Source organism: Tigriopus californicus, chromosome 1, assembly GCF_007210705.1.
Source record: "Tigriopus californicus strain San Diego chromosome 1, Tcal_SD_v2.1, whole genome shotgun sequence".
Lineage (NCBI taxonomy): Eukaryota > Metazoa > Arthropoda > Copepoda > Harpacticoida > Harpacticidae > Tigriopus > Tigriopus californicus.
The window spans coordinates 16,429,567-16,454,261 of NC_081440.1; the positions used below are offsets into that span (position 1 = coordinate 16,429,567).

The window sequence follows — 24,695 nt, forward strand, 5'->3', positions numbered from 1 at the left end:
TCTTCGTGTTGTGCTCCTTGACCTGAATTTGAGGGGCTTCATTTCGATCTTGATCGTCAAAAGAGAACCAGTCCTTCAGTTGTCGTCCAGGTCCCATTTTATTGGGATAATATTTTACGTTGGGGGAACCTTTCGAGTCGTCCATTAGCCATGAGATCCTTTCACAAGCAACTCAAGTCCCTGGTGTCGTTCTCTTACGACCAGGACGAGTCTGACCACGAGCTTGTGATTCAACTCCCTGTAAGATAAATCATGAACCTTTTCTACATTGAAAAATCATCTATGTGAAATCGTGCCTCCGAAAGTTAATGAACCTCTGTCTTCCTACCTGAGGCAGCTGTATACAACAATTGACCCAATGCTCAGTCGAAAATCATTCGGATCGGGATTTTTTTGCAAAATCCATGACCAACTTATGTTCAGGGGTTTCTTAGATTTAGATCGGCTAATACCAACTCGTTGGTAGACCAAGTTTTTGTTTGTTGTTCTTGACCATTTCTTTCGGGGTTTTGTTTCCCCATTGGGACCTAACGGGCTTGGCATTGGTTGACGTTCTTTGTGTCGGTCACAAAATCCGCGAACTTTTCAGTCACAAATGATCTTTTGAAACAATAATCGAAGTAATCATTCCATGTATTTTTGGGTGTCCGATTTCAGGAGATGGAATACCGTAAGCGCGGCCAAGAAACTTTAGAGGAAGCTTGGCGACTCCTGAACTCGTCAGATTGGAAGTTAGAAAAACGAAATTCTCACGGGGACACGGTTCACTCGAAGCACATCAGAGGCAACAAAAAAGTATTCAAACTCACTGTAAGTTCTTCGTTCTTACGGGTCAACCCCAAGTACTGCATGAAAGGTGGTGCGCCAGTTGAAAAAGTAGTAGATACATGTGAAACGTTCTTTTATATTTCAGGGAAAGGTCATGATTCCTCCGAAGTTGCTTTTAGAGGAGCTTTTCTATCAAATCGAGGATGTCCCATCGTGGAATCCCACACTCAAAGAATGCAAAACCATTCAGGTACGAGATCCCAAATTGTTGTCGCCGGCGACTCAAAGTGGCGTTTGACTCACGGGTTCAAATTGGTCCACACAAAGTGGATTGTCGATCTTTGTTTCTTTCTGCTAGTGTTGAGCTTATAAAAAATTCATTGACTTCGATTGCCACAAACGTCTGAACCTCATAATTGAGACCCACTCCGTGCTCCCCATTTCTACCCACGAAATGTAACGAAGACGGAGTCAGCATGTACCTACTATACATGTCAACTATTTCCACTGATCGTTTCATTTCAGCCGATCGATAGCCACACTGATATCAGCTATCAGGTGGCCGCCGAAGCCGCCGGAGGAATGGTGAGCACTCGGGACTTTGTCAACCTTCGGTATTGGCAAGTCATCGAAGGATCCTATTTCTCGTCGGGGGTGTCCATTCAGCACCCAGCTATGCCCAGTCAACCCAAAAAAGTCAGGTAAGAGGATCAAGGAGCAAGCGAGTTCTTCCCGAGAGCCCAGGGACTTGACGTTGAAGGGATGGAGAACACCGGTTGTACGGGTACAATCAAGTGATCTCGAGAGACCACTTGGCGAAACTCGTGGGATGTTCAAAGCTAACTTACTCGTGTTTCTCATTGTATCTTTGGAGCGGTCAGGATATACGCAATTGATCGAGCCAAAGCTTGTCGTGGTCAAAGGTAGATATAGATGTCACTTCATTGCGTTGACTTAGTTTAACTTTGCTCAAGTAGACTAAGATTGGGTGGCTGATGCATTTTCGTAATGGACTTATGACTCCATGCATACATTGCATCATACATCATTGATTGCCCAAGCCTTCTACGTTCTAGATTGCACCTGGTATTTGGTTTGACGTAAGCAAGGCTTTGTGTGTGAAGCACTATTGTGTACTACATTTGACTGCCATACCCGAACGGTGCTCATGAGCAATCAACATCTGCATATTTAAAAATTAGGCTAGGTGAAAAATTAGGTATGTTCCGGCCCGTCTTGCCAAAGCAAGAACAATAGTATGGCAAGAAGCAGGAAAGACGAATTTGCATTCTTTCGTCGTAATAATCGCCGCTCTCTATCTATTCACAATGGTCGCCCCTCATTGGCCAATTTCTCTTTTCAGAGGCGAGAATGGCCCCGGCGGATGGGCCATGAGACCCGTACCCGGTGAGCCGGACGAATGCACCTTCCAATGGCTTTTAGACACCGATCTTAAGGGGTGGATCCCGCAGTCCGTGATCGACGCGGCCTTGAGCGGGGCCCAATTCGACTACATCGAAAGCATCCGACAACGGGCCGCTCATCTCCACCGAATTGGTCGGGTCCAAGACCATCTTGCGCACAACCAACAAGCCTCTGCCAGCGCTTCGCTCAACTCCACCTTAACCGTCAACTCCGTGGCATAATCTGAAATCATTTGGCCAATCAGGCGGCAGCAATTTGTCCACGGGTCCAAACATCGTCTTCCGTCAAAAGTGAGCTGTGAGTGTGGACCAAGTCCACCATGATGGGCCTTTGAAGCAGAGCACCCTGAATGAAGAGAGATAGTAGGTCCGATCCGGTGTCAATGAACAATGTGAAGACGAAGTTGTGGGTCTGGGTGGTTTACACGCCTTTTAGTCATAGTATGAGAGGACGGGGTGGTGGTGGTGGTGGAAGGGTTCCCAGGGCCAATCAGTGTTCTCCAGTGCTGTTACATTCCTTCACTATTATACGATCAGACTGTTATATCTTGTCCTTGAAAGGTATTCGCCACCATAATCATCGTTATCCAAGCGCACAAAAACGAAATATACTCAAGAACTCATCAAATCGCCAAGCTAGTGTACGTGGCGAAATCCTGAACCTATTACACATTTTTTTTTTCTTTTTGAAACCAAGTTTGAATTAAATTATTCATGTCTGTTCAGCTCAACGTGAGTGAAACGTCGGCCTTCTTACCAACCCGAGGACGAAGTATTATTGGAGATTCATAATTACGATTCGCATGTTCAGTGGTGTATCGCTTTTCGGATTCGAAAGAAGTACGTAGCAGGGAGCTCAAGTTCTAGTTTTCCGTTGTCTGCTAATACCTCTCTCGAGTGTACCATTGGAGGCCTGGCCAGCTTTCTTCGCTCCTCCATCCAAGATTGCATGACAATCGTGTTATACTCGCGTCTCCATGACGACCGCTTTCTCTCATTGGGTGGTGTTGTTAAAAGGGGCCCCGAATGTCCCCAAGACAACTTCAACGAGCCCTCTGCGTCGGACAAGTCGGGTTTCAGTTAATCCGAAGCCGTTTCACCGTCGACACGGACAAACACGGACTATAGAGAGACCAAGACACCGTACATAATGGGTCAAGACGGGGATGGCGATATCGAGAATGTCAAGGTGGCCGTGCGGGTCAGACCGTTCAATAAACGGGAGAAAGATCGGAGAGCCAAGTTGATCATTGGCATGAATGGAAACACCACGGTGATTACCAATCCCGAGACCAAGGAGGACAAGAAATTCGCTTTCGACTACTCGTATTGGTCGTTTGATGGGTGCAAGGACAGGAAAGACGGCTACACCGAATCCGATAAGAAGAGCAAAAATGGCGACAAGTTTTGCGATCAGGTACGTTCATTGGTCGGGCTAATGTAGAGATGCGGGATCTAGGCATCTCCATATTCAAAGCCAACACCAGGATGATCCAATCCCTAAATAATCTGATTTCAGAACAAAGTGTTCAATGAGATCGGCCGTGGCATCCTGGAGAATGCGTGGAAAGGTTTAAACTCGTCACTCTTTGCCTACGGTCAAACGGGGTCGGGCAAATCGTGGTCAGTTATCGGCTACGGCGCCAATAAAGGCATTGTTCCGTTGCTTTGCGAGGAGCTCTTCAAGGAAATCAAATCTCGAGATGGTTCCAATTGCGTGTTTGAGGTGAAATTCTCAATGCTGGAAATCTACAACGAGGTGGTGCACGACCTCCTTGATCCAAAGGCCGGGAAAAAGAAGGGCGGGCTCAAGGTCCGCCAGCATCCCAAGAAAGGATTTTACGGTGAGAACCAACTATGGTATTTTTTTTTCCGGCGAATAATCCCCATCTGACCGATTTCTTGAACTGGAACCAAACCAGCTGATGGACTCAAAGAGGTGGTTGTGGGGAGTTATGAGGAGATTGTGGAGAAAATGGACGAGGGTACCGTGAACCGGACGGTGGCCAGCACCAACATGAATGCCACGTCCTCCCGCGCACACACCATCGTAGGCATCAACTTTGTGCAGATCAGCAAGAATGCCGCGGGCAAGGAAATGTCCAAAGGGGCCGTCATTAATTTGGTCGATCTGGCCGGCAGGTAAGCGGTAACCATTGATGGCACGTAAAATATCCCCTCAATATCTACCTGAATCAATTATCAATCCAACACAGTGAGCGGGTGGACTCGACTGGAGCCACGGGCGATCGACTCAAAGAAGGAGCGGGTATCAACAAGTCCTTGTCGTGTTTGGGCAACGTGATCCATGCCTTGGCCGACGAAGAGACCGGTAAGAAGTCTCGTGTTCCGTATCGAGACTCGGTTCTGACCAAACTACTGCAAAATGCCTTGGGAGGAAATAGCAAGACGGTCATGATTGCCGCCATCAGCCCTGCCGATATCAACTACGATGAGAGTTTATCCACACTCAGATTTGGTAATAGTCAAGAGCTTCAATGGTTATTGGCAATGTTCCAATTCATGGGACGGACTACTGACCCTTTTTTTAGCTGATCGTGCTAAACAAATCAAAACCAAGGCCACCGTCAACGAAGATCAGACCGAGAAAATGTTACGCGAGCTGAAGGCCGAGAATGAAAGGCTCTTGCTGCTTTTGAACGGCGGTAAAATGAACACTCAAGATGTGAAGGACTTCACCGGGAAAGACGTGGTCAGCAAAGGAGGTACGCTTTTCTCGTTCCCCCCCAATCAAATTGAGTGGTCGCATCGTTCACTTTGTCGAGAAGGAGAGCACCGAAATTGGCAACCAGAAAGGTCAAACCTCGGACATTTGCATGGTTGGCGCCGGGTAAGCTGCCGCCTAGATATGATTAATCAGTTGAGCANTCAAAACCAAGGCCACCGTCAACGAAGATCAGACCGAGAAAATGTTACGCGAGCTGAAGGCCGAGAATGAAAGGCTCTTGCTGCTTTTGAACGGTCAAGATGTGAAGGACTTCACCGGGAAAGACGTGGTCAGCAAAGGAGGTACGCTTTTCTCGTTCCCCCCCAATCAAATCACTTGACAAGCACCGTCTCTCAAGCAATCAAGGACGATCTTGCTAGTAAATATGAACTCGTATTTTCTTAGATATGGAATCTGTCAAAAGCCAATGGGAAGAGGAGCTAAAGGCCAGTTTGGCGGAAAATGCCAAGAACATGGAGGATATGAAGCGAAGCTACGAGGAGAAGCTGAAAGCCTACACAGAACATAAAACGCTCCACGTGGATCATGCCCGAACCAAGATTGACGAGAAAAAGAAGACGGTCCCACATCTGTACAATTTAAATGTGGATCCCCAACTGAGTGGTCGCATCGTTCACTTTGTCGAGAAGGACAGCACCGAAATTGGCAACCAGAAAGGTCAAACCTCGGACATTTGCATGGTTGGCGCCGGGTAAGCTGCCGCCTAGATATGATTAATCAGTTGAGCATTCTTCATGGAATGAATTCTAACAGTATTCACCAAGAACACGCCATCATCCGGAACAACAAGGACAAATTCACCATCAAGCCCAAGGAGAAGGATTGCCGAATTTTGGTCAATGGAACGGCCATTGCTGGAGAGACCGATCTAGATCACAATGACCGACTTGTGTTTGGATCCACGCAGACTTGGTTGTTCCAAAATCCGAACGAGCCGGGTATTGACAAGAAAAAGTACCCACCCATCAATTTCGAGTTTGCGCAGGAGGAAATCGCCGCCAAAGCCGGCATCAACATCAACCAGCCAGGCATGGGTGACGGGGTCCTCCCCGAACAACTCATCGAGTGCATGCCCGCAGTGGAGGAAGCCAATTCCATCTCGGAAGAGCTGGATAAACGGGTCAAGTTCGAGATCATGCTCATCTCGCCAGAGATGTTGAGCAAACTCAAGGGTAAGCACGAAGGCTTTGAGAACCACAACATGAAGAGCACCACCCCCGAAGTGTGCGTCAAGATGAAGAACTTGGAGAATGGCACTGAATTCATTTGGCCTAAAGAGAAGTTCCTGAATCGCTTGTACCTGATGAAGGAGATGTACAGTAACTACGAGGAGGAAGAGGATGAATGGGATCTGCCCGAGGAGAACGACCCGTTCCAGGTCGATGTTAATGAGGAAGTTCTCATTGGCGCGGTACCCGTGTTCCTTCAAACTGTGGCTTACATGGTAAGCGCGCGCAATACAACGCAAATTAACTTCTTCCAGTCCAAGGCGGGGAGAACGGCGACGAGTACAAGGCCACTGATGACATCTACAATGAGAATCCTAGTGATCTCGTAGGCAAGCATGTGAACTTCAATTTCAAGATTGTCAATTGCAATGGCCTCCCTAACAAATACAAAGTGAGATTAAATCTACCCTATCTTGACCATTTTGAACCGCTCTTCATTCGGCCATGTTCATACTCAGGATGTGTATTGCAAGTACACCATGTACTTGGATGACGAGAAGACGGAAACTGAAAAGATCTCGTTCACCCCGAATCCCGAGTTCAACCACAAGAAGAAGTTCTCCTTCTACCCCGCCACTCAGCAACTCATTGACTACTTGTACAACGGATGCGTCAACGTTGAATTGTGGGGTCGTCAAAACGTTCGGAAATCCGCTGTGGCCCAACGCAAAGGCCTCTCCACCAAAGACATGCTGAAGCAAGACCGAGGGGTATTCTCAAAGTAAGAAATAGAGGCCGAACGAACTCGAGCGTGCCCTCATTCTCAATGTATTGGGGGAGAGTAACAATAAGCTCTGACTGATTTACTGACTTTTGACTTCTAGGACAGCCAACCTGATGAATGGATTTCAAATGAACGGTAGAGTTGTGGATCCTCAGAAGCAATCCGTTATTGTGGAACTCCTGCTTCTCAAGAAAACTGCGGCCAGGCTGCAACAGAAATGCGTAAGAGATATCAATTAGCAATTGTCCTATACATTATGTACCAATTGCTTATCGGGGCTGGCCACCTTCAGGACCACGTGAAGACCATGTTGGAACATGCCGAGTCCATGAACCGATCTCGAATTTCCACCCACGTGGTCAAGGCCGTCTATAGTGCCAATACGGATGATCAATATCGACAAGCAATCAAGGCTCTCGAAGGTAAATAAACGTAGGTAAATTGCTTTGAGGGTCCATTGTGTTTGGATGGAACAGACTCAACGCATGTTCCAATTTGCTCTGTAGCTGATGTGGACGGAGATGACGACAGTGGACACCATTCGAGACCTGGAAGCGCTCAGAACAGTAGCGTTTGTGTGATACTCTAATAATCAAGACTAACCTCGACATCCCTACATGAGCATATGAACATGATTTATCCACAATATACAGTATTATATACAGAGAAATATATTCAGACAATAGTCATCGACTATAGATTCCGTTATCTTTTGGCTTCTTGAAACAACACATTTGTCAAAGATTCGAAAATTCGGGGTTAGAAAAATAAATAATTGATTGCCTCAAGGAGAAAATCCGACTTGCAAACCTACGACAGTTCAATCAATAAGAATGACGATTCGAGCAAATTTGTAAAAAGCCCTACTACGTAATATCGAGAGAAAAAACTGACCAGAAATAGCATCACGATGCTAACTCAAGTCGATTGCCCAGCCGCATCTTGAATATGCTTCACCCATTTGGGCTCCAATGAGTTCAGCAGGTTTGCAAAAGGTCGAACAAGTCCAAAGATGTCTCACTAGGAACATCACAGGAATGAGAGATTGAAGATTGAAAGGTAATAAATAGACAAATTATAACCTTTCATTTTAATAGTACTGGGGATTGCATTCCCTGTAGCGGTTAGAAAACGCCGTGAAAAAACAAACAAAAAAAAACCCAAGACACAAGAAATATTTCATTGCTCACGATTTATTTTATTCATATCACTAGCATTCACTTTGTAACGGTTGGCTCTTCTTGTTTGGTCCATATCAATTGAAAGGAATGAATAAGGCTTTTTAATGGTATTTCATGAAGTTTCGTCTAAATTGGTCACTTTTTCCTTCAGACACTTTCCACCGTCAAGAATGAAGAAATAGCGATAGTGTATGGTTAGGTCCAAATGTCTTGCAAATATCGCTTAGCCATGATCCAATCTGCCATAATAGACTCAGCTCCGGCTTTATCAATTCCTAAGGATGAAAAACCAAAGAAAATCGTTAGAATCAGTTCGGCACGATAAAGCCCATTCAAAATTCCAAATCTTTATACCTTTCTCAACTATGAGTCCATCGACCAAGGCCAGTTGAACATCCTTCGCCATATTTCGAGCGTCGCCACATACAAAAATTGTGGCCTTCGAATTCGATTCCATAAAATCAAGCACGTCTTTGAAATTCCTTTTGATCTCATGCTGGACATATTTGACACTACTTTGTGGATCATCTCTCGAAAAACACGATGAGATTCGAGTAAGTATTCCACTTTCCAGCCAAGTCTTCCAATCATCACTACCAAAGCAAAATGAAAATACAGTGTATCAAACGCAACGCACCTTATCTATGGGCGTGTTTTTCGTTCGTGTTTAATACCTAAAGAGAAAATCAGCATCTTGGTACCGACATCCGGTGAACAGCCATGCGGGGCCAAGAGAAGCATCGTTTTTTTGAACTTCCCGCTCCTCTCTCCACTGCAAAAATCCTCTGAAAGGCGCCACCCCGGTGCCTGGACCAATCATGATGACAGGGCTGGTCAAGTCCTCAGGATATCGAAAGTTCTGATTGCTACGCCCATATACATGAATCTATAGTTTTAGGGGTAGTCAGTGCAGATTTATATGTCATCTTGGGTCTTTTTGAGGAGTTTGCAGTCTCAAGTTACCTTCGGCCTTTCAGACACTGTTTGGGAGTAAAGGTCTTCTAGCCAACCGGTGCAAACACCGCGACGAGCAAATAATCGACCGTTCTCACGCTCGAAGTTTACAGTGTTGAAAACAAAGTCCACATGACCTTTTTTCATGGTCGAAGCGGCCGAATAGGGACGAGGCATCAACCTTGGTAGTTGTTCCATAAGTCGAGTCAGGGGAGGCTGACATGAGGGCAAAGCCAGGAGAAGGTCCAATAGACACAATTGGTTGGCTCGGACTTGGGATAAGTAGGCGGTTCCTCCTTCACGGCTACACAAATATGAGAGAGCATTTCGCTCGCTTGGATTCCTCGTGTACTCCGCCAGAACACGAATTAAAGGCTAAAAAGAAGAAAAGGGGGTGATTGTGGATCTCGAGTTTGTAAAAAAAGACCCCGATAATTAACGTAGTTCGAGAATTGAGCCATGCCTAATGTTTCGTGTCGAGCATTTGTTCTTGTGCGATTATAAAAAGCCCTAGCTAGACCCTTAGACTAAGGATTCAAGAACCTGGGGATTTCCCCGGTCTTCTCTGTCTCCGTCCTCATCATGAGGAACGTAGCCAGTCCATCAGCTGATGTCGGGAAAGGCAACTGCAAAAACTCTTGAGGGGGAAAAGTGAGGCCCAGCATGCAATGCCTGGAATTCGAGTTGTCGAGAGTGCACAGTGTCAGAACTGGAGCTTGATCCACTCGAACGCAGGAACGAAAGCCGGCAAGGAATAAGCCTTGGAAATGGCTTCAAAGGCCAAATTGTCTGAAGAGGGGAGGGAGAAGGAGAAGTAGAGGGAGGAGAAGGAGGAGCGGGAAACACATCTGATAAAGAAGGACAGTCAAGCCCAACGAAGGATTAGAACAGTCAAATCAGAAACGAGCAAGAGACTACGTAAACTTTGTCAGCTCTGATCAATCGCAACGAGATGATGCGACGCCATATCGCCCGTGTCCAAACAAATAAGTGAACAACAAAGATGTCATCTTCGCCTCTCAACTTCTTGGGTTTAGGCGCCCAACACTTTCCATGGCTAAGCACCCACGAGGACTCCATTTTTCTTCAAGGCGACCTGGTCAATTTTGCCGATCTTCTCCGTCCCCCTGATGGCCAGAATGATCAAACGGAATTTGACCGCAGTGTCCATCAACTCCTTCATGGGCCAGAAATTGCTCCACAGGCTCTGGGCTCGAAATTGGAGAACTTGTGTCATCAACAGCGACACCCTGTGGCACAATTAGGAGAATTTCAACTTCAAGGTCTTCGTGAGCTATGGAAGTCCAGAGAAAAGTGGCTCAAACTCCAGCGCGAGGTCCAAAGAAAATCCAGCACGAAAACCAGCGATGAACTCAAATTGGCAGACATCTCTACGCAATTGACGCTAGTTTTGCTCTTCCCGCTGCTGAGCGAAGCTTCTCAGACGAATGGCGCCCTGCAAAAACGAGCCCTGGACCTGGTGGACACGACCATTCGAAATCACGGGCCCATGAGCATTATGGACGATGGCCAATCCCTCGACGGATTGGATGATCTGCTCGCTCAATGGATCAATGCAGGGGACGAAGGGCACCCAATGAACAACCAATTGTTGGGCACTCTTGTAACCCTGGCCTGTGTCCGAAGATCCACATGTAGCGTGCTGAAATGCATACGCATTCTGCACAAGAGAAAACCTCCGCAAGCCCCGTCCTCGCCCACGGTAGGCATCGAACTCCCCGTCTACAACATTGTGTCCCGTCTCCTTCAGCGAGAAGGCGTTCCTCGAAAACCCTCTGTGATACTAGGCTACCATCATCTCTTGTCATGGAAGTATCCTTGCCATGCGTTTCTTCCCAATCAAGCCAGCGATCTAGAAACCAATCGCATTAGCATGACGTGCTCCCGATCATTCCTGTATCTGACCCACGAAACTGGAAGTGGGTTGATCAAACTGGGTTCAGCCTATGACTCAACCTTGAGAGGATACGTATACGCTAAGAATGAACTCCTTCTCCCTGGGTTTGTGGCCATGGCCAATCAGATCCTCATTCACCGGCCTTTGACTTACGACATTGGCTCAAGTAAACTCTTGGCCAACCTCATCGACCCCAACAATCTTGACATTCTAGAATCGATAGACGTTCCGATTGAGATGCGGGTTGAAGGAAATGTGACCACACTCAATCTGCTTACTAATGGGACGCACTTCTATTGGGTTCGATCCTTCAAAGTCCCGGAGGATCAGCGCCATCGCACTAAAGTGGCCCATATCGTCTTTGTCGACTCATTTGTCATTGCCGTGCTAGATGGGATACCCCGGGTCAAAACAGGATCCCGAACGATCTTGGAACGATGCGCCTCCCAGACACCAAGTCTAAGAGACCTGTTCAAGAGAACCTTGCTTGGTCAGATTGCCCCATCAGAGCCATCTGCTGATGAAGGTCGAGAATCGAGCGCAAACTCAAGCGGCAGCGTTGTAGTGGATCCAACTTCAACGAGCTGTGGCATCACCTTCAGGATCCTCAAGATTTGTGCCACCTGGACAGACGGATCGTCTCTTTCGTTTTTGGTGTCTCAACAAGCTTCGAATCAAGGCTTTCGAGACCTACCCAAAGTTCTCTTTCCTCTGAATTGGAATGGGACCCCTTGCAAGGTGTTGGCTGTGTCTTTGTCGTTTGACTTGAGGGATGGGATGCTCTTGGGGCGATCCGAAGTCGGTGATTCTGGTGGAAGCAGTCTGGGATGGAACAAAGGTGCATCTCTGTCGGGTATGGGTGCATGCTACGACCCTTATCGGAACCTAATTTGGACCGCTTCGAATCATTGCTTGGACGAATATCTGAATTCAAGTCTCACTTCGATTCATTTCCTGAGACGCAGATTGTCGCTAGGTGAAAAACTTGACATCTCCGCACTTCCCCCCCTCATTTCATCGTCTTCAACGGCCTCGTGTTTATCTCAAGTCATGATGGCAAGTGTCCAAGATGTGCTCTCGGTGCTTGTGGGGCATGTTGGTCTGCTCAGTGAATATGCTTCGGTAGCCGCTCGGACCATGTCGTCATCCGTTCAAGCTTCGCAATTGAGCGACGAGACAAGGGAGCAATTGCAAAGGGATTTCTCTCATCCCGAAATTTTTCACCTCGCTCTGGAGATGTTTGAACTCTTTAGTCTGGAATCCAACACACAAGCAGCCTCCTGTATGCTGGCTTGTGTCAGAAGATCCATTGAAGACACTGCTTTGGATGATAATACTGACAAGAAAAAACTCAAAGGACTTAAGGAGCACCTGACCGGCATATTGAGATCGGGCCAATCTAGTCCCTCTTTTGTGGCTCTGGTTGTGGAAACCCTCGGAGCTCTGCATTGCAAAATGAACGGGTCAGAAAACGAAAGGCAGTTGGCGTACTTGGAGTTTGTCAGGGAGGATAAGACCACTCACAACTTCCAGTCTGTGAAGAGTCGACTACTTGACATTCACGCTCGTAATCTCCTGCATGCCACCACTGAGGAGGAGATTGTGGCGCAATTGGGATTTAGAGATTTCCTGAGCCAAATCATGAAGGACATTCATGACGAGCATACCAAGACCATCAAAAATGTCGTTTCTTGTTCCCCACAACAAGCCACCGAGCTATTAGCCACTCTACCACAGAGTTGGCCCGAGATCCGATTCCTCCAATCGGTAATATTCAAATTGGCTTTTTGCACTGGCCCTGCGAGTAAGTTCGTCAAGCGACGGGTCATTCAACACATTCTTCAAGATGCCTCATCGCTCATGAAGGTCACTAGTCGGACTTTGGAAACAATCATAAACAAATTCAATGGCGAGGGAATCACGCTTCGTTTGCGGCTTCTTGAAAAGTTGTCCATGACGTCACTCGTTGGTAGTGTGCTGAGCACAGTGGTTCTATTGAGTAACCATGAAGTCCAATCGGAGCTTGATTCCGTTAAACACTCAATTCAAGATATGGTCCAACTGAATTTGGAGTGCAGAAAGATTGCTTACAATCTGCAAAACCAACTGGAGGACGAAGAGAAAGACGACGAGGATGAGATTGACCAAGATCATGGAGCTGGTACTTTTGTTCCTTGTCCTTGGGACGAAGGACGAATCATCGAGAGTGTCCACCCGCTTAGAGAGAATTACAAGGTACGAGAGACCTTCACCATTCTTGGGAGCAAGCATCTCTACCTGTTTTTTGACCCCAGATGCTCGACACAATATGATTACGACAAGGTAGTCATATACCAAGGCAAATCTGTCAACGGGAAGAAGATTTCAGAATTCGGCGGAAACACGTTTGGTTTTGGCAGCAAATCTGTACTGGGATGTGGCTGGCCCAGCCAAGCTGTAGTCATTGAATGCGATTCGGTGACCGTGGCCTTTGAAATGCGGAGCAGTCGCGAACAGGGTGTGCCCGACAAGGCCCTCTGGGGTTTCAAAATCCATGTGAAAACGCTCAACATTCCTCCAGGAGTCGGTCCAATCTCCCATTTCTCGTCGCTGTCTTTGTCCTTGGAGTACACCACGTTCAACATGCTACGGGTCCTTTTCCAAGGTCAGCCTATTACCGCAGAAGAACAAGAGAGCGAAGTACTACTTCGTTCACGGCTTCTCCAACAATGCACATGGAAAGCTAAATCCCCGTTGGGAAGCTCGCCCACAGGTTTTGATAGCATCACTGATGATGACCTCTTGGAACAAGATGTTCATCGAATCCCGTTGTGCTCAAAGCTCATGTCGAAGCTTCGAGATCTGTCTGAAACGCGATTGCCTCCACTCCGACCGAGTGTTAAAACCATCTTAAGGCCCGAATGCCTAGAGGATGCCATCGTGTCCTCAGTGATCAAGCATTTGGGCTTTCAAGAGTTCATCAAATACTTCGACGCCCATGAGAAAGATTTGACCCAAGAGTACTACATTTTCTGTGATATCATTTCAGAAACCTACATGAAGTATCACGCACTCGTGCGAAGGTTGCAGGTCTTGGCCGAGTTGGAAAACCAATGGAACACAGAAGTGGATGATGTCCGAGAGAAGATGACGGAACTGAATAAGGCCTTCTTCGTTGACTACCAACACCATGAGTCCAAATCGAAAGAGTTGGCTCTACTGTGCTTCCTGAAGGGCGTGTCCACCGAAGACGGGTTTCAAAACGTGACCGAGCGGCTGAAATTGGAACTGCAGAAGGAGGCCTCCAACGGAATGGCCGAGACTTCAGTACTCGAACTCACATCCAGAATAGTGAAGGGCATCATGGAAAGAATTGAGCTTCTCTTGCAAGTGTCCATCAACATTGGCCAGGATGGCGAGGATAGCAATGGGGATCGCCCGACGTTCATGTCTCGAAGTTTGCAAAATTGGCCCAAGAAGGGCTCCAGACGGGGAATCACCAAGCAACAGTCGGTGGAGATCGAGCGATCCTTGGATGATTCCATTTTGCAGATCCCCAAGTTGAAGAAACAAGTCAAAAAGATCCCCACCGCCAGATCCGTGATAGAAAACTTGGCCAAGGGCAAGACCACTCAAGAGGATGATCGCACCCCAGAATCTGTTGTCTTGGATCAGCTCTTTGCTTTCATTGGAAGTCACCCTGAGAAAGCCGTCTCAGCCAAATCCTTTGTCAAGGCTGCTTTAGTTCGAAGGCAACGAAGCCGTTGTCGTATTCAGGCCTTGGCCCTTATGAAGGGAATATTGAGCTCTAGTTATGCCATTGGTGGGACTCAAGAAATTATTTCCTTGAGTTCCGCCATACTTCAACACGGCATGAAGGTCCAAGAGATCACTTGCGGAAGCTTGGTCACTCAAACTGAAGAGGCCTTTGCCGACACGCTCTTGACCTTGGTCCAACTCATTGAAAGTCAACCAGAGCTATACAAAACTGACATCGCCAGATTGACCATCATTCCCTATTCCAGAGACGAGGAGTCCTGTCTCGTCAAGTGTGGCCTTTTAAAGTTGTTGGATAAGTTATGCGGCTACCACCAAACCTCCGACGACGAGGTAGACGTGGAAATGCAAACGGCCCAACACAGGCTCTCGGAAGTGGCTTGGTTGGGCTTCAAGGTTTTAACCCATCGATGCATTGATTGGGAGGACAATGAATCGTCCACTCCTCCCATCAATCAGGGAGCTGGTTTGGCCACTCAAATCTCCAGTTTATTGACCAACCATTTGCTAAAGGCCGCCCGTGGATCGAACAACTTCATGAACTGCTCCGTGCTCCAAGAGGTTCTCACCCTCTTGTCGTCGTTGGTTAGATGCCAAATTGGTCGTGATATCCTGAGCAAACCCAAATGTGTGAGCACACTGCTTGCTTTGATGTTAGAAACTCGGCTCTCACCCAAGATGATTTTGTCGATAACGCGATTGTGTCACATTGCCTTGCCCCTGATGTCTTCAACCGACTGTGATCAAGTTCATGTCCCAGACTGGTTTTTGGGGAACATTAAAGTTGTGTGGCCTTCAGACTCAACCGCTCGGGACAAGATTGTGGACCTGCTCTTGACCAAGATGGGCGATTTCATTGTTCCAGGCGTGACGGCCTCATTGCCTCATCATGCTACATTTTCAAAGCGTTCCACTCGTTTAACCACCAAATCCGAATCCAAAGACCAACCAAAGTTGGAACCCAATCCCAATGTTGAGTTGGCGCGTGAGTGCAACAATTTGTCACTGATCATTCACAAGCGTGAGGATGAAAGCGCTCAAGACATTGTGCAAAAGTTGTTAAACTCGAATCACGAACTTCGCCTCTTCAGACCAGTGGGGAATGAACCCATGGAGAGGGTGGTCGTCATTGACCAACTGCTCACAAGGAGCCAGAGAGCCGAGATTTTGACCGAAGACGCCACGTTGGTGCTCCGAAAGGCAACCAAAATGGCCCAACATGGATTCACCGTCTCCATTGAGCCTCCAGATAAAGTTGATCAGAATCCCGAGCAAAGATTGCTACATATGGAGGAAACTTGCCGGGACAAGAATCGAGTTCTCCTCAAGACAAGCCCTCAACGTCCATTTGTCAGTTCTCAAGTGGCCAACACTTTAGCGACGGAAATAGTGTCGCTGATCAACAGTCTGTTGCTCTTCAAGAAAGCAGATCTCTGGTCTGACACAATCTTGAGTGGATTGAAGAGGTCGGTCGAAAGATTCAGTGACTTTTTAAACCAAGAGGCTCTTCTCTTCACGGCCGACCAAAACAAGCTCTTGGAGATATTTTCGCTCGGAAGGACAATCTTGGCGAGTCTATCAATTTTGGGGAGCTTTCAAGAAACCCTGAAGGAAGGCATGGACATCACAGTGGTGTCCGAGCACGGAATTCATAGTCCAGGCGTTGTCCAAAGTGTGAACTGGGAGCATTGCACTGCTATGGTCCTCCTTAACGTGGAACAACCCAGCTTTCAAATCCCGTTAAGCTCCGTTCAAAGTCAGCAACAAGTCCTAGTGGAGACATTCCGTCCTTTATTTCCGCTGATCATCAAAATGAGTCAACTCCTCTTGGTTCCCAACTCCCTCGGCCATGATCACTTAAGCACGCCGCTGCCGGGCTCAGGTGATGACCATGAACTTCGCTTGATGACCGCTCGTCTGGTCTCCGAGATTCGTGTGTCAACTTGCGCCGTTTTGGCTCAATACACTCGTGACGAGGAGTTCTCGAGCCGATTCATGCAAGAGTCCTGTCATGCCGTGGATATGCTGAAGTGCTTAGCAAAGGAGGTAGGGGCGGTGGATCATATTGAAAAAGTCCAAATCAATTGCTCCCGTTTGAGAGGCATCTATCGCGATTGCGTCAAGCCTCCGCTTTTGGAAAGCAAACCATTTGGTAAACCAGGGCTCACCAATCATTGGAATGTGAACTTGGCGTTTCCGCCTCTGAAATCATTGCTCTTTACCTACGGACTCACTGGGATTACCTATCACGCGGATCCAGGTTTATCCAGTGGATTGCCGCGCGGGAACTTTGTGTATGCCCAATATCCACTGAACCGGATAAATGCTTATTTTGAAGTCAATATCATATCCTTGGGCGAACATCATGAAGAGACAACCTCGCCAATGCTTTCAATCGGATTGGCTCCCAAAGCAGAGAAGAAGGATGGGGGCTGGAGTAATCCCAATGGGACAGTATTGCTTCACAATAACGGGAGATTGGTACACTACAATGGTTCCAGTCTCCTCCAATGGCGATCCCTTCGATTTGAGCTTCAAATGAGCCCTGGCGACATCATTGGCCTTGGCTGGGAGCCATCTCATCTTGATCCAAATTCGACACACACACAAAATTGGGGCAAGCTTTACTTCACACAAAACGGGACCCGGTTATCTCAAGAGCTGGAGGGTGTCCCTCTGGGTCTGTTCCCAGTCCTTCATTTACAAAAGAAGGATACCAGAGTCAGAGCTAACTTTGGCCAAATTGAATTTATCCATCATCGCCTAATAATTGAGGATGACCAAGAGTCGCCACAGCCATCCATGACCGAGACTGATGAGAGTGATGACGCCATGCCTTTTAGGAGATGCTCAGCTGACGAGGACACCGTGATTTTGGCCGGTGACCACCGATCCAATCCGTATTCATCTCGCCCCGCCCCGAAAATTAAGATCTTATCGAACATGGTCCCTGAATCTGTGCTGTCCCATCGGTTGGCTCGACATGGCAATCCACAAGCACGGACTGGTCCTTTTCAACCGGATTTCATCAATCTGGATGAAGACAGTGATTTTGAAGACCTGTACGAAGAGGATGCAGCAGGGGTTGACTCGGATGGTGGGGAACTCGAATCTCGACCCGAGACGGCCAATAGCCTTTTGGTGAAAGCCTGGGAGACCCGAGTGTTTCCAGTGATTCGCAGACGCTTCCGCAATGAAGCTGAGAGAAGAGACGGCTTGGAACAAATCAAAGGAGCATTGTCCTTGGGAATGACGGACATTGCCAGGCAAACGGTGGAGTTCTTGTACGAGGAAAACGGCGGGATTCCAGCCGACGTCCACTTGCCTACCATAGAGGACATGAAGGAGGAATTGCTGAAGCTTAGCATTGATCAAATCAAACGAGGCGATTCCGTGTCCATCAGAACCTTGACCGATCAGTCATCGCATCACAATTTCTATTCCACGTCACAACTGAAGACGTTTGGGCTCTTGGGCGAAGTGCTTGATATTGATAAGCAAGAGGAGCTCGTTTTGGTGGAAACCTACCTCAAATCTGAAGGCATTCTGGTCTCATTTTGGTACCCTTTGCCCTATTTGTCGAAGCCCAACAAAGATCAAAAGGCCGAGGGCTCCACTTTTTCATCCAGCATCAACGTGAGCATTGCCAAAAGCTCGTTGATCCACCGAGAGCTTTTGAGCCAAGAGTTTGTTCTTTCTCGCTTGTGGTGTCGCTCAGCCTATTTGAACCTACATAGACATGCCCAGGAATCTGATCTGGGAGAGTTTGCTCCGGACTATCCAAACTCGTCCAAGCTCTCCATGTTGACTTCCAGCACCATGCTTCTCCAAGACGTTGATCTAGAAAACCTGCAAATCATGAGCAATCACGATTCTGCCAATGAGCCATGCACCAATAACATTCTGGAAGCCAACCTAATGGTTCGAAGCGGGAGAGAAATCCTTTCTCATCAAGTAGGAAGCAGGCGAGGAATTTTCTTATCGTCAGAAAAGCCATTGGGGAGTGAGATTTGTCGAATCTTGAACAAAATTCAGCTAAACCAAGACCAAAGTATGGAGCATTTGCTCGAGGTCGTGAATTTAGTATGTCAGTGCTTATTTCACGGTTCGGACTATTTCGTCTCAGAGGAAATCGTCATTAATGATATCTCGACCCTGAAATCTCTGATCCATTTCCGCGACACTGCCTTCGTCATGGTGAATGTGAAATTGCCATCCTCCATGGGAAGGGATCATCACCCCGACGATTTACAGATTCAGATCCAAACCATGAACGGTAGTGTGATCCGCCCCAATGGAACGAATTCGGCTAAAAACGTGCTTCAATATCCTGTTCCCGTCAATGGGGGAGACGACTCGCATGAGCGTGCATTTCCCGAGGTCATCTTGCCGACCAATTTGGTTCGCATTTCTCAAGGTGGAGGAGCCGAGAGTGGGACCATTTTACACCTGTTCGGCATTCCTCTCCAATTTCCTTTGGTGTTGCGATTCATCCACGAGATGACACAACTAAGCGTGGAACAACTCGGCTCACAACCATTCGAAGAAATTGTGCTCGGATTATGTCAGACTCTTCTACAGCTGGATGCCCCACCCACATTCAGGATGATAATAATGGACCAATTGGCTCAAATCCTTCAAATCTTGCCTGATGAGGTCCCCCTTTCAACAACCAAATTGCGACAGATCAATTTGCACTTGGGTCAAGAGCTCGCGTTGTTGGAAGAACAGGACAGGAAAGGAGGGGCCGTTCGAAATTCGATCTACTTCCAAACGTCATTCGAGCTCTTACTTACCGTATTCACCAAGTTCAGGGACGCGTCGCACGGACACTCAAAAATTGACTCCAGATTGGAAAAGGCCTACCAATGCCTTCATGGATCGAAGTCAGGCGTAGTTTCTTACTCTCCGAAAAGCTCGACACCAAATCGGCCATTGCCACCGGCCTGGATATTTCTCAGCCCGCTTCCCACCCGTTTAGAAGTGGAGGTGATGAAATCGACGATACACCGGGCTTTGACCCGACTCGGCGGATTGCGGTCGTCTGGATTCCATTGGAGTGAACGGGATTCCATGCGAACCATCATCTTGGAACTGCGATTTCACGCTAACATCAACCAAGCTGTGAATACTTTGCAAGCAATTCCATGGATTTGCCAAACCTTTCAAGTGAACGACAGGACTGTCACACCCGAGGTTAGCACCTTGAACAGCAATTATGAGTGTGCCAGTCAAAGCCTTCAAGTCCAAAGGATTGTGGACACGTTTTTGAAAGAGAAAGTCCTCGACTCCAATCGGTTTACGAGCACGATTCACGAGGTGTTCCAATCGACTTTGGGCCTTTTCGTCAAAGGTAATACGAATGAAGGTGGGACATCCTCATTAACCAGCCAGCAGATCATGCAAGCTCATCCTGAGAACAAGGTTCGCGAAGTGATTGTGACTTTGCTCACGGACTCTGACTTGAATTCGGTTCTTGGTAAGTTTGGAAGCAAAGCCCAAGATCGAGACGAAGAAAGCCTCAAAGAAACAGCCATGACAAGAATAGCACCTTCAGAGACGGAATCAACAGATGAGTTGTTCACCCTGACTGAGAAACAATTTACCTCGTTCGTCATTGCGAGCGCGGCGGGCAAGATCCAGGCCTTTGTGGTGGCCTTGGCCAACTGCGGATATGACCACAATCTGGAACAAATGTTCTCTCAGGAGCTTCATCAAAGCGACTCGCAGTGGACTCCAGAGAGTGACAATCAATTGGTACACTGGATGGAAGACACTGCTCAAGATCTTGACCTCAACCCGTCCCAAATTCACCCTCAAGAAGTCCACTTGTCACCTGAGGATCACTTGAAATCAGAGTTCTCTCTTCTACATACGCAATCTGATCAAGAGCTCGGCAAGCACGCAGCCTTGATTTTGGCTTGGAACGAGGCTGTATTCAGGGATTTGATTCCCAACATTCCATTGTCGTGTGATCACTCCAATCGTCAGAGTACAGCAGCCTTCTTGACCCGACACAAATCCAAGTTGTTCTTCTCCCACAAAGAGACCTATCTCAATCAAATTCTCAATGCCTCTTGTCAACGTGGAAGGGACCAAGTGGCCCCTGAAGTCTCTCTAAACCCAATCACGAGTATTGGATCCACCAACGAGAGTTTAAGTGCCACTTGGTTCTTTCAAACTTGGCAACAACTCAGGGACGTCTCCTCGTCCCAATTTTGCGTGGCCATGCCTCAGGGCAGCGATCCCGAGTTCCCGTTTAAGGTGAAATTCCTGGGAGAGGAGGTCCATGGATCAAGTGGATCGTTCCGACAATTCTTTACCCACGTGGCCGAGGAAATTCATGGAGCTGTGTTGTGCCTTACCCTACCTTATCTAGGATCGGGTCCTTTTAAAGGGCGCTATCAATTGCGGTGTTGCCCTCTGACTTGGATGAACGAGAAACTGCTTCAATTTTGGGGTCAACTCATGGGGATCGCATTGCGGGCAGGCATTCCTTTCGTTCTGGACATGGTTCCCTCGTTCTGGAAAGCGCTTCTTCACGAGCATATTGCCGAGAGTGACCTACGGTTAATGGATCCTAATCTGTTCCACTACATGGCAGACATCCAGGATTGCCAAGATCCGTCCAATTTCGACACATTACTCGAGGAGCATCAATTCCCCCGGTTCACATTTCAGTCCAACTGCGGCTTGGAATTGCCTCTGTGCCCAAATGGGGGAAACAAATACTTGAGCTTCAAAAATCGGGCCGAATATTGCGATCTACTCTTGCAATTCAAGCTGTCAGAACTGGCTGCCAGTGGTCACATCTGCCAAATTAGAGCCGGTCTCTCGACCGTGGTCCCGATCGAGATTCTCCATTGCTTGTATACGCCCAACGAGCTCGAGCTCCGGGTTTGTGGTTCACCGAAAGTGAGCGTCAAATTGCTCCAAAGCCACACCATCTACCAAGCCGGGCTCACGGTGGACGAGGAACACATCCAGTTCTTTTGGAACGCCCTCGAGTCCTTTACGGACCGTCAACTGACAAGGTTTATCAAGTTTGCTTGTAACCAGGAGAGATTACCTCTGGCCAATGTCAAGACCATCACCAACAAATTCAGCTCGGAGAAAGGTAAAGATGAAGACGGCTCCACGCTGCATATACCACCCTTCCCGATGATGATTGCACCCTCAGACAAGGGGGACGTGCAAGTGGAGCAACAAAATATTCGGGTAGAAACGTGCATGTTTATGCTGAAGTTACCCCGTTACCCTTCCTTCGACATGATGCGAGACAAATTGTTGTTCGCCATTCATGCTGCGTTTGATCCCCTGAGCGGCTAAAGTATACTTTAAGCAGCGCTGTAATATCGAAAATATATGTAACACTTCGTTAGTATCGTGAAATAAAGGTTAGATCTTTGCCACAAGTCAAGGTAAACGTTCAGTTAGCGGAATTCGACTTGTGCCCTATGCCACATTTCAGGCATGGAAACTAACATTCTTTATGGCGACAGATTTGTTATTGGTCTATTAGTAGATTTAGTGGTTTACATGATGGCATTAGTTATCTACTAGACTGGCTAGTGGTACATGGCGAATTCGGACTCTTTTCTCACGTGGCTTGATTCACTGGGTGGCCGTAAACTCGGGTTCCACTTCTAAACCACATTTCCCAATTTTATGCGGAGTAAAGGAAATGATTAACAAGGGGACGAAGGGAGGATGGACGAAAGAGACCCAGGCGAATTCGACGCTTTTGCTGGTTTGGATGACTAAGACGTTACTATTGTATTGTCGAAAGCTTTTTTACTACTGTCCGAAACATTTTAATTCAACTTAATAAGATTTGCCTTTATGGGTACAATGAGAGGAAAATATTGAGTCTGCAAGAAACACCCAGGATGAAAATAGTAAACAAAAATATTCGATGATGATGATTTATTTTTCGGCCTTGTTAAAACAAAACATATGTATAAATGCATAACTTAAGAAAGTCTACCAAATCAAACTCGTTGGTAGAACAAATATCACAAAGTTTAAAAGGTACAAAATGGAAGGACTACAACCTTGTATTTTAATATTTCAATAGTACGGGGGGCTTGGATTCCCTGAAGCAGTTAGAAAAGCCCGTGTGAAAACAATTCCAAAAAAATCTGCCGCCTCGGGTGATTCGACTTTTAGGGTTGGCGAGGTGAATTAGCCAACTATCAAAAATTATTCCTGACTCCTGATTCTATGATGCCATCGTCACTTATATTTATTAAACCATTCGCTTCAATCTATCACAATGGTACGTTATATAGGAGCAACGGCCAAAGTGAGTATAACTAGTAAAATGAGATCGGTTACGAAAATTAAGATGAAAATAAAATGGCGAATGTTTTCCTTACCTTCTTAGGCACACTCCTGATGTCAAGAATTGAGGTGAAGAGGTGACGGAGCGTGGTGGTGGATCTCAAGAAGTCCGAAATTTTGCCATTCTTTTTTGTCCCATTCGGATCAATGGACAGCTTTAAATGGCATTCGGATTGGCCGCTCAACTCCAGTCGACGAAGCAGGAGATCGATCTCATTCTAGGGATTCGGACAAACTACACCGATCGAGTCACCGGGTTCCACCACAATATCCGTGCCCTGGTTAACACGTATTTAAGTGTGCACTTAAACCGGTCCAAAATGCAATTATCCATGTACACGAGCACACTTACAGACAGATCTAAAGTGACCAAATAAGCTCGTTTCACGCGCGGATCCGCGGTCAACTTCACAATATCGGCAATGGGCACCTCTTCTACCCGAGTGTTGGATTGCGGGAAACTCGGGCCAAGTTCTGTCCCATCAGATTCGGGCGCCTGTTCCTGAAAAGAAAAGAACAACCTCGTTTAAGGGTATTGTTCCGCGGCCATCATTAAATGGAAGTCGTACACAAGTTAACTCACGAGAAAGTCCACGTGTAAATAATGACCCGGCAGCGACGGCTCGGAGAATTTGGCATCGGGCTCTTGGTTCTGATCGACCAGAATGGAAGCAATGCTCGATTCGTTGGAGAGAGAAATGCCCTCCAACTTGTCGCTTAATTGCGACAAGGTCAACGCCATGCTTTTGGTCTTCACAGGTGCGCTAGATTGGTCTAGCGTTGTTGTGGCAATCGATTTCTCCGACTTAGGGATCAGACCTTTGACACTCGATTCGATTTGCTTGGCTTTGATGTCCAGGACCTTTTCCAGGGCGGACCAAAGATTTTCGATCCAAGGTTCAACCACTAGCTCCAAACTGAAACACAGAAAATCATGGACGATATAGAAATGTTATGATTGGCGTTCTACTGCAATATTGGCTTCAAACCTGAATCCATCATTGATCAGCAACATTCAGCTTATTAAAGGCCTATCCGACAACCCCCCAAATCATCCGTGGAAAAAATACCTTTTATTGGGTTTCAAAGTAAAATATACATGACCCTCCAACTTAGGATTAGGACTGCCATCATTACCCTACACCATCATCTGCCCAATCTGGTTCGTAAAAGGTTTTGGCTCCCAAATCGAGGAATCGAGAATGTATGGTTTTCGGGCCGTTGCAGAATTGGGTGTAATTCGAGTCTCCCAAGCCCAGGATGGTAAATCGGAGGTGAGCCAAATAATCCGAAGGCACGGATCGCTTCTTGATCTTTCTCCAAAGCCGCTCAGCATTCTCGGGTTGATCGCCGTCTCCGGTGGTCGAGCTCACGATTAGCACTACTTTTTCCTTCGACAAATCGTACTGGGAACAAACAAGGAGAACCCGACGATGAATAAGAACAAAAGCGGTGTGAGAAAAAAAACCCACACACAGCAATGTCTTGAATGAACTCACAGCTTTACCCACTCCATCCATACATTGCAAATCGGGGGCGAATCCCCGCTTTGCAGCCTCTTCAGCAATGAGTTCAGCAATGGATTCGGCCTTGCCCGTAACGGAGCCAAAGATGAGCAGAAAGCGAGAAGGATCGTGCATCTTGCCTCG

General features: G+C 47.2%; 6 protein-coding genes across 6 annotated transcripts; 4 read left to right on the top strand and 2 right to left on the bottom strand.

Annotated features, from left to right (window-relative positions):
- On the top strand, positions 1-2,853 carry LOC131884916 (steroidogenic acute regulatory protein-like; the record flags this gene model as incomplete). The annotated part of the gene is given in 5 exon segments (XM_059232815.1): positions 1-240; positions 658-810; positions 914-1,018; positions 1,294-1,469; positions 2,132-2,853. Coding segments are annotated over 5 exon segments (807 nt in total). The 3' UTR covers positions 2,415-2,853.
- A 147-nt stretch (positions 2,854-3,000) lies between these two features.
- Positions 3,001-7,592, top strand: LOC131884896 (kinesin-like protein KIF28). Its single transcript, XM_059232795.1, is given in 12 exon segments — positions 3,001-3,609; positions 3,712-4,036; positions 4,115-4,334; positions 4,409-4,671; positions 4,745-4,918; positions 5,326-5,632; positions 5,695-6,410; positions 6,413-6,561; positions 6,629-6,891; positions 6,995-7,115; positions 7,187-7,316; positions 7,401-7,592. Coding segments are annotated over 12 exon segments (3,018 nt in total). The 5' UTR covers positions 3,001-3,342; the 3' UTR covers positions 7,484-7,592.
- A 477-nt stretch (positions 7,593-8,069) lies between these two features.
- Positions 8,070-23,266, bottom strand: LOC131884937 (methionine synthase reductase-like). Its single transcript, XM_059232837.1, has 5 exons — positions 23,082-23,266; positions 9,039-9,404; positions 8,750-8,961; positions 8,430-8,668; positions 8,070-8,350 (listed from the first exon to the last, which is right to left on the bottom strand). Exons 2-5 carry the CDS (start codon positions 9,225-9,227, stop codon positions 8,271-8,273), a joined length of 720 nt encoding a protein of 239 aa, XP_059088820.1. The 5' UTR covers positions 9,228-9,404; positions 23,082-23,266; the 3' UTR covers positions 8,070-8,270.
- On the top strand, positions 9,967-12,487 carry LOC131890149 (uncharacterized). Its single transcript, XM_059239480.1, has 2 exons — positions 9,967-12,410; positions 12,481-12,487. The coding sequence occupies exons 1-2, from the start codon at positions 10,033-10,035 to the stop codon at positions 12,485-12,487; spliced, it is 2,385 nt and encodes a 794-aa protein (XP_059095463.1). The 5' UTR covers positions 9,967-10,032.
- LOC131890245 (probable E3 ubiquitin-protein ligase HECTD4) lies at positions 12,599-22,118 on the top strand. Its single transcript, XM_059239590.1, has one exon. The coding sequence runs from the start codon at positions 12,808-12,810 to the stop codon at positions 22,030-22,032; it is 9,225 nt and encodes a 3,074-aa protein (XP_059095573.1). The 5' UTR covers positions 12,599-12,807; the 3' UTR covers positions 22,033-22,118.
- Positions 23,265-24,686, bottom strand: LOC131890822 (methionine synthase reductase-like). Its single transcript, XM_059240298.1, has 5 exons — positions 24,546-24,686; positions 24,184-24,452; positions 23,630-23,963; positions 23,399-23,548; positions 23,265-23,324 (listed from the first exon to the last, which is right to left on the bottom strand). Exons 1-5 carry the CDS (start codon positions 24,684-24,686, stop codon positions 23,265-23,267), a joined length of 954 nt encoding a protein of 317 aa, XP_059096281.1.
- Between the last annotated feature and the right edge of the window lie 9 nt (positions 24,687-24,695).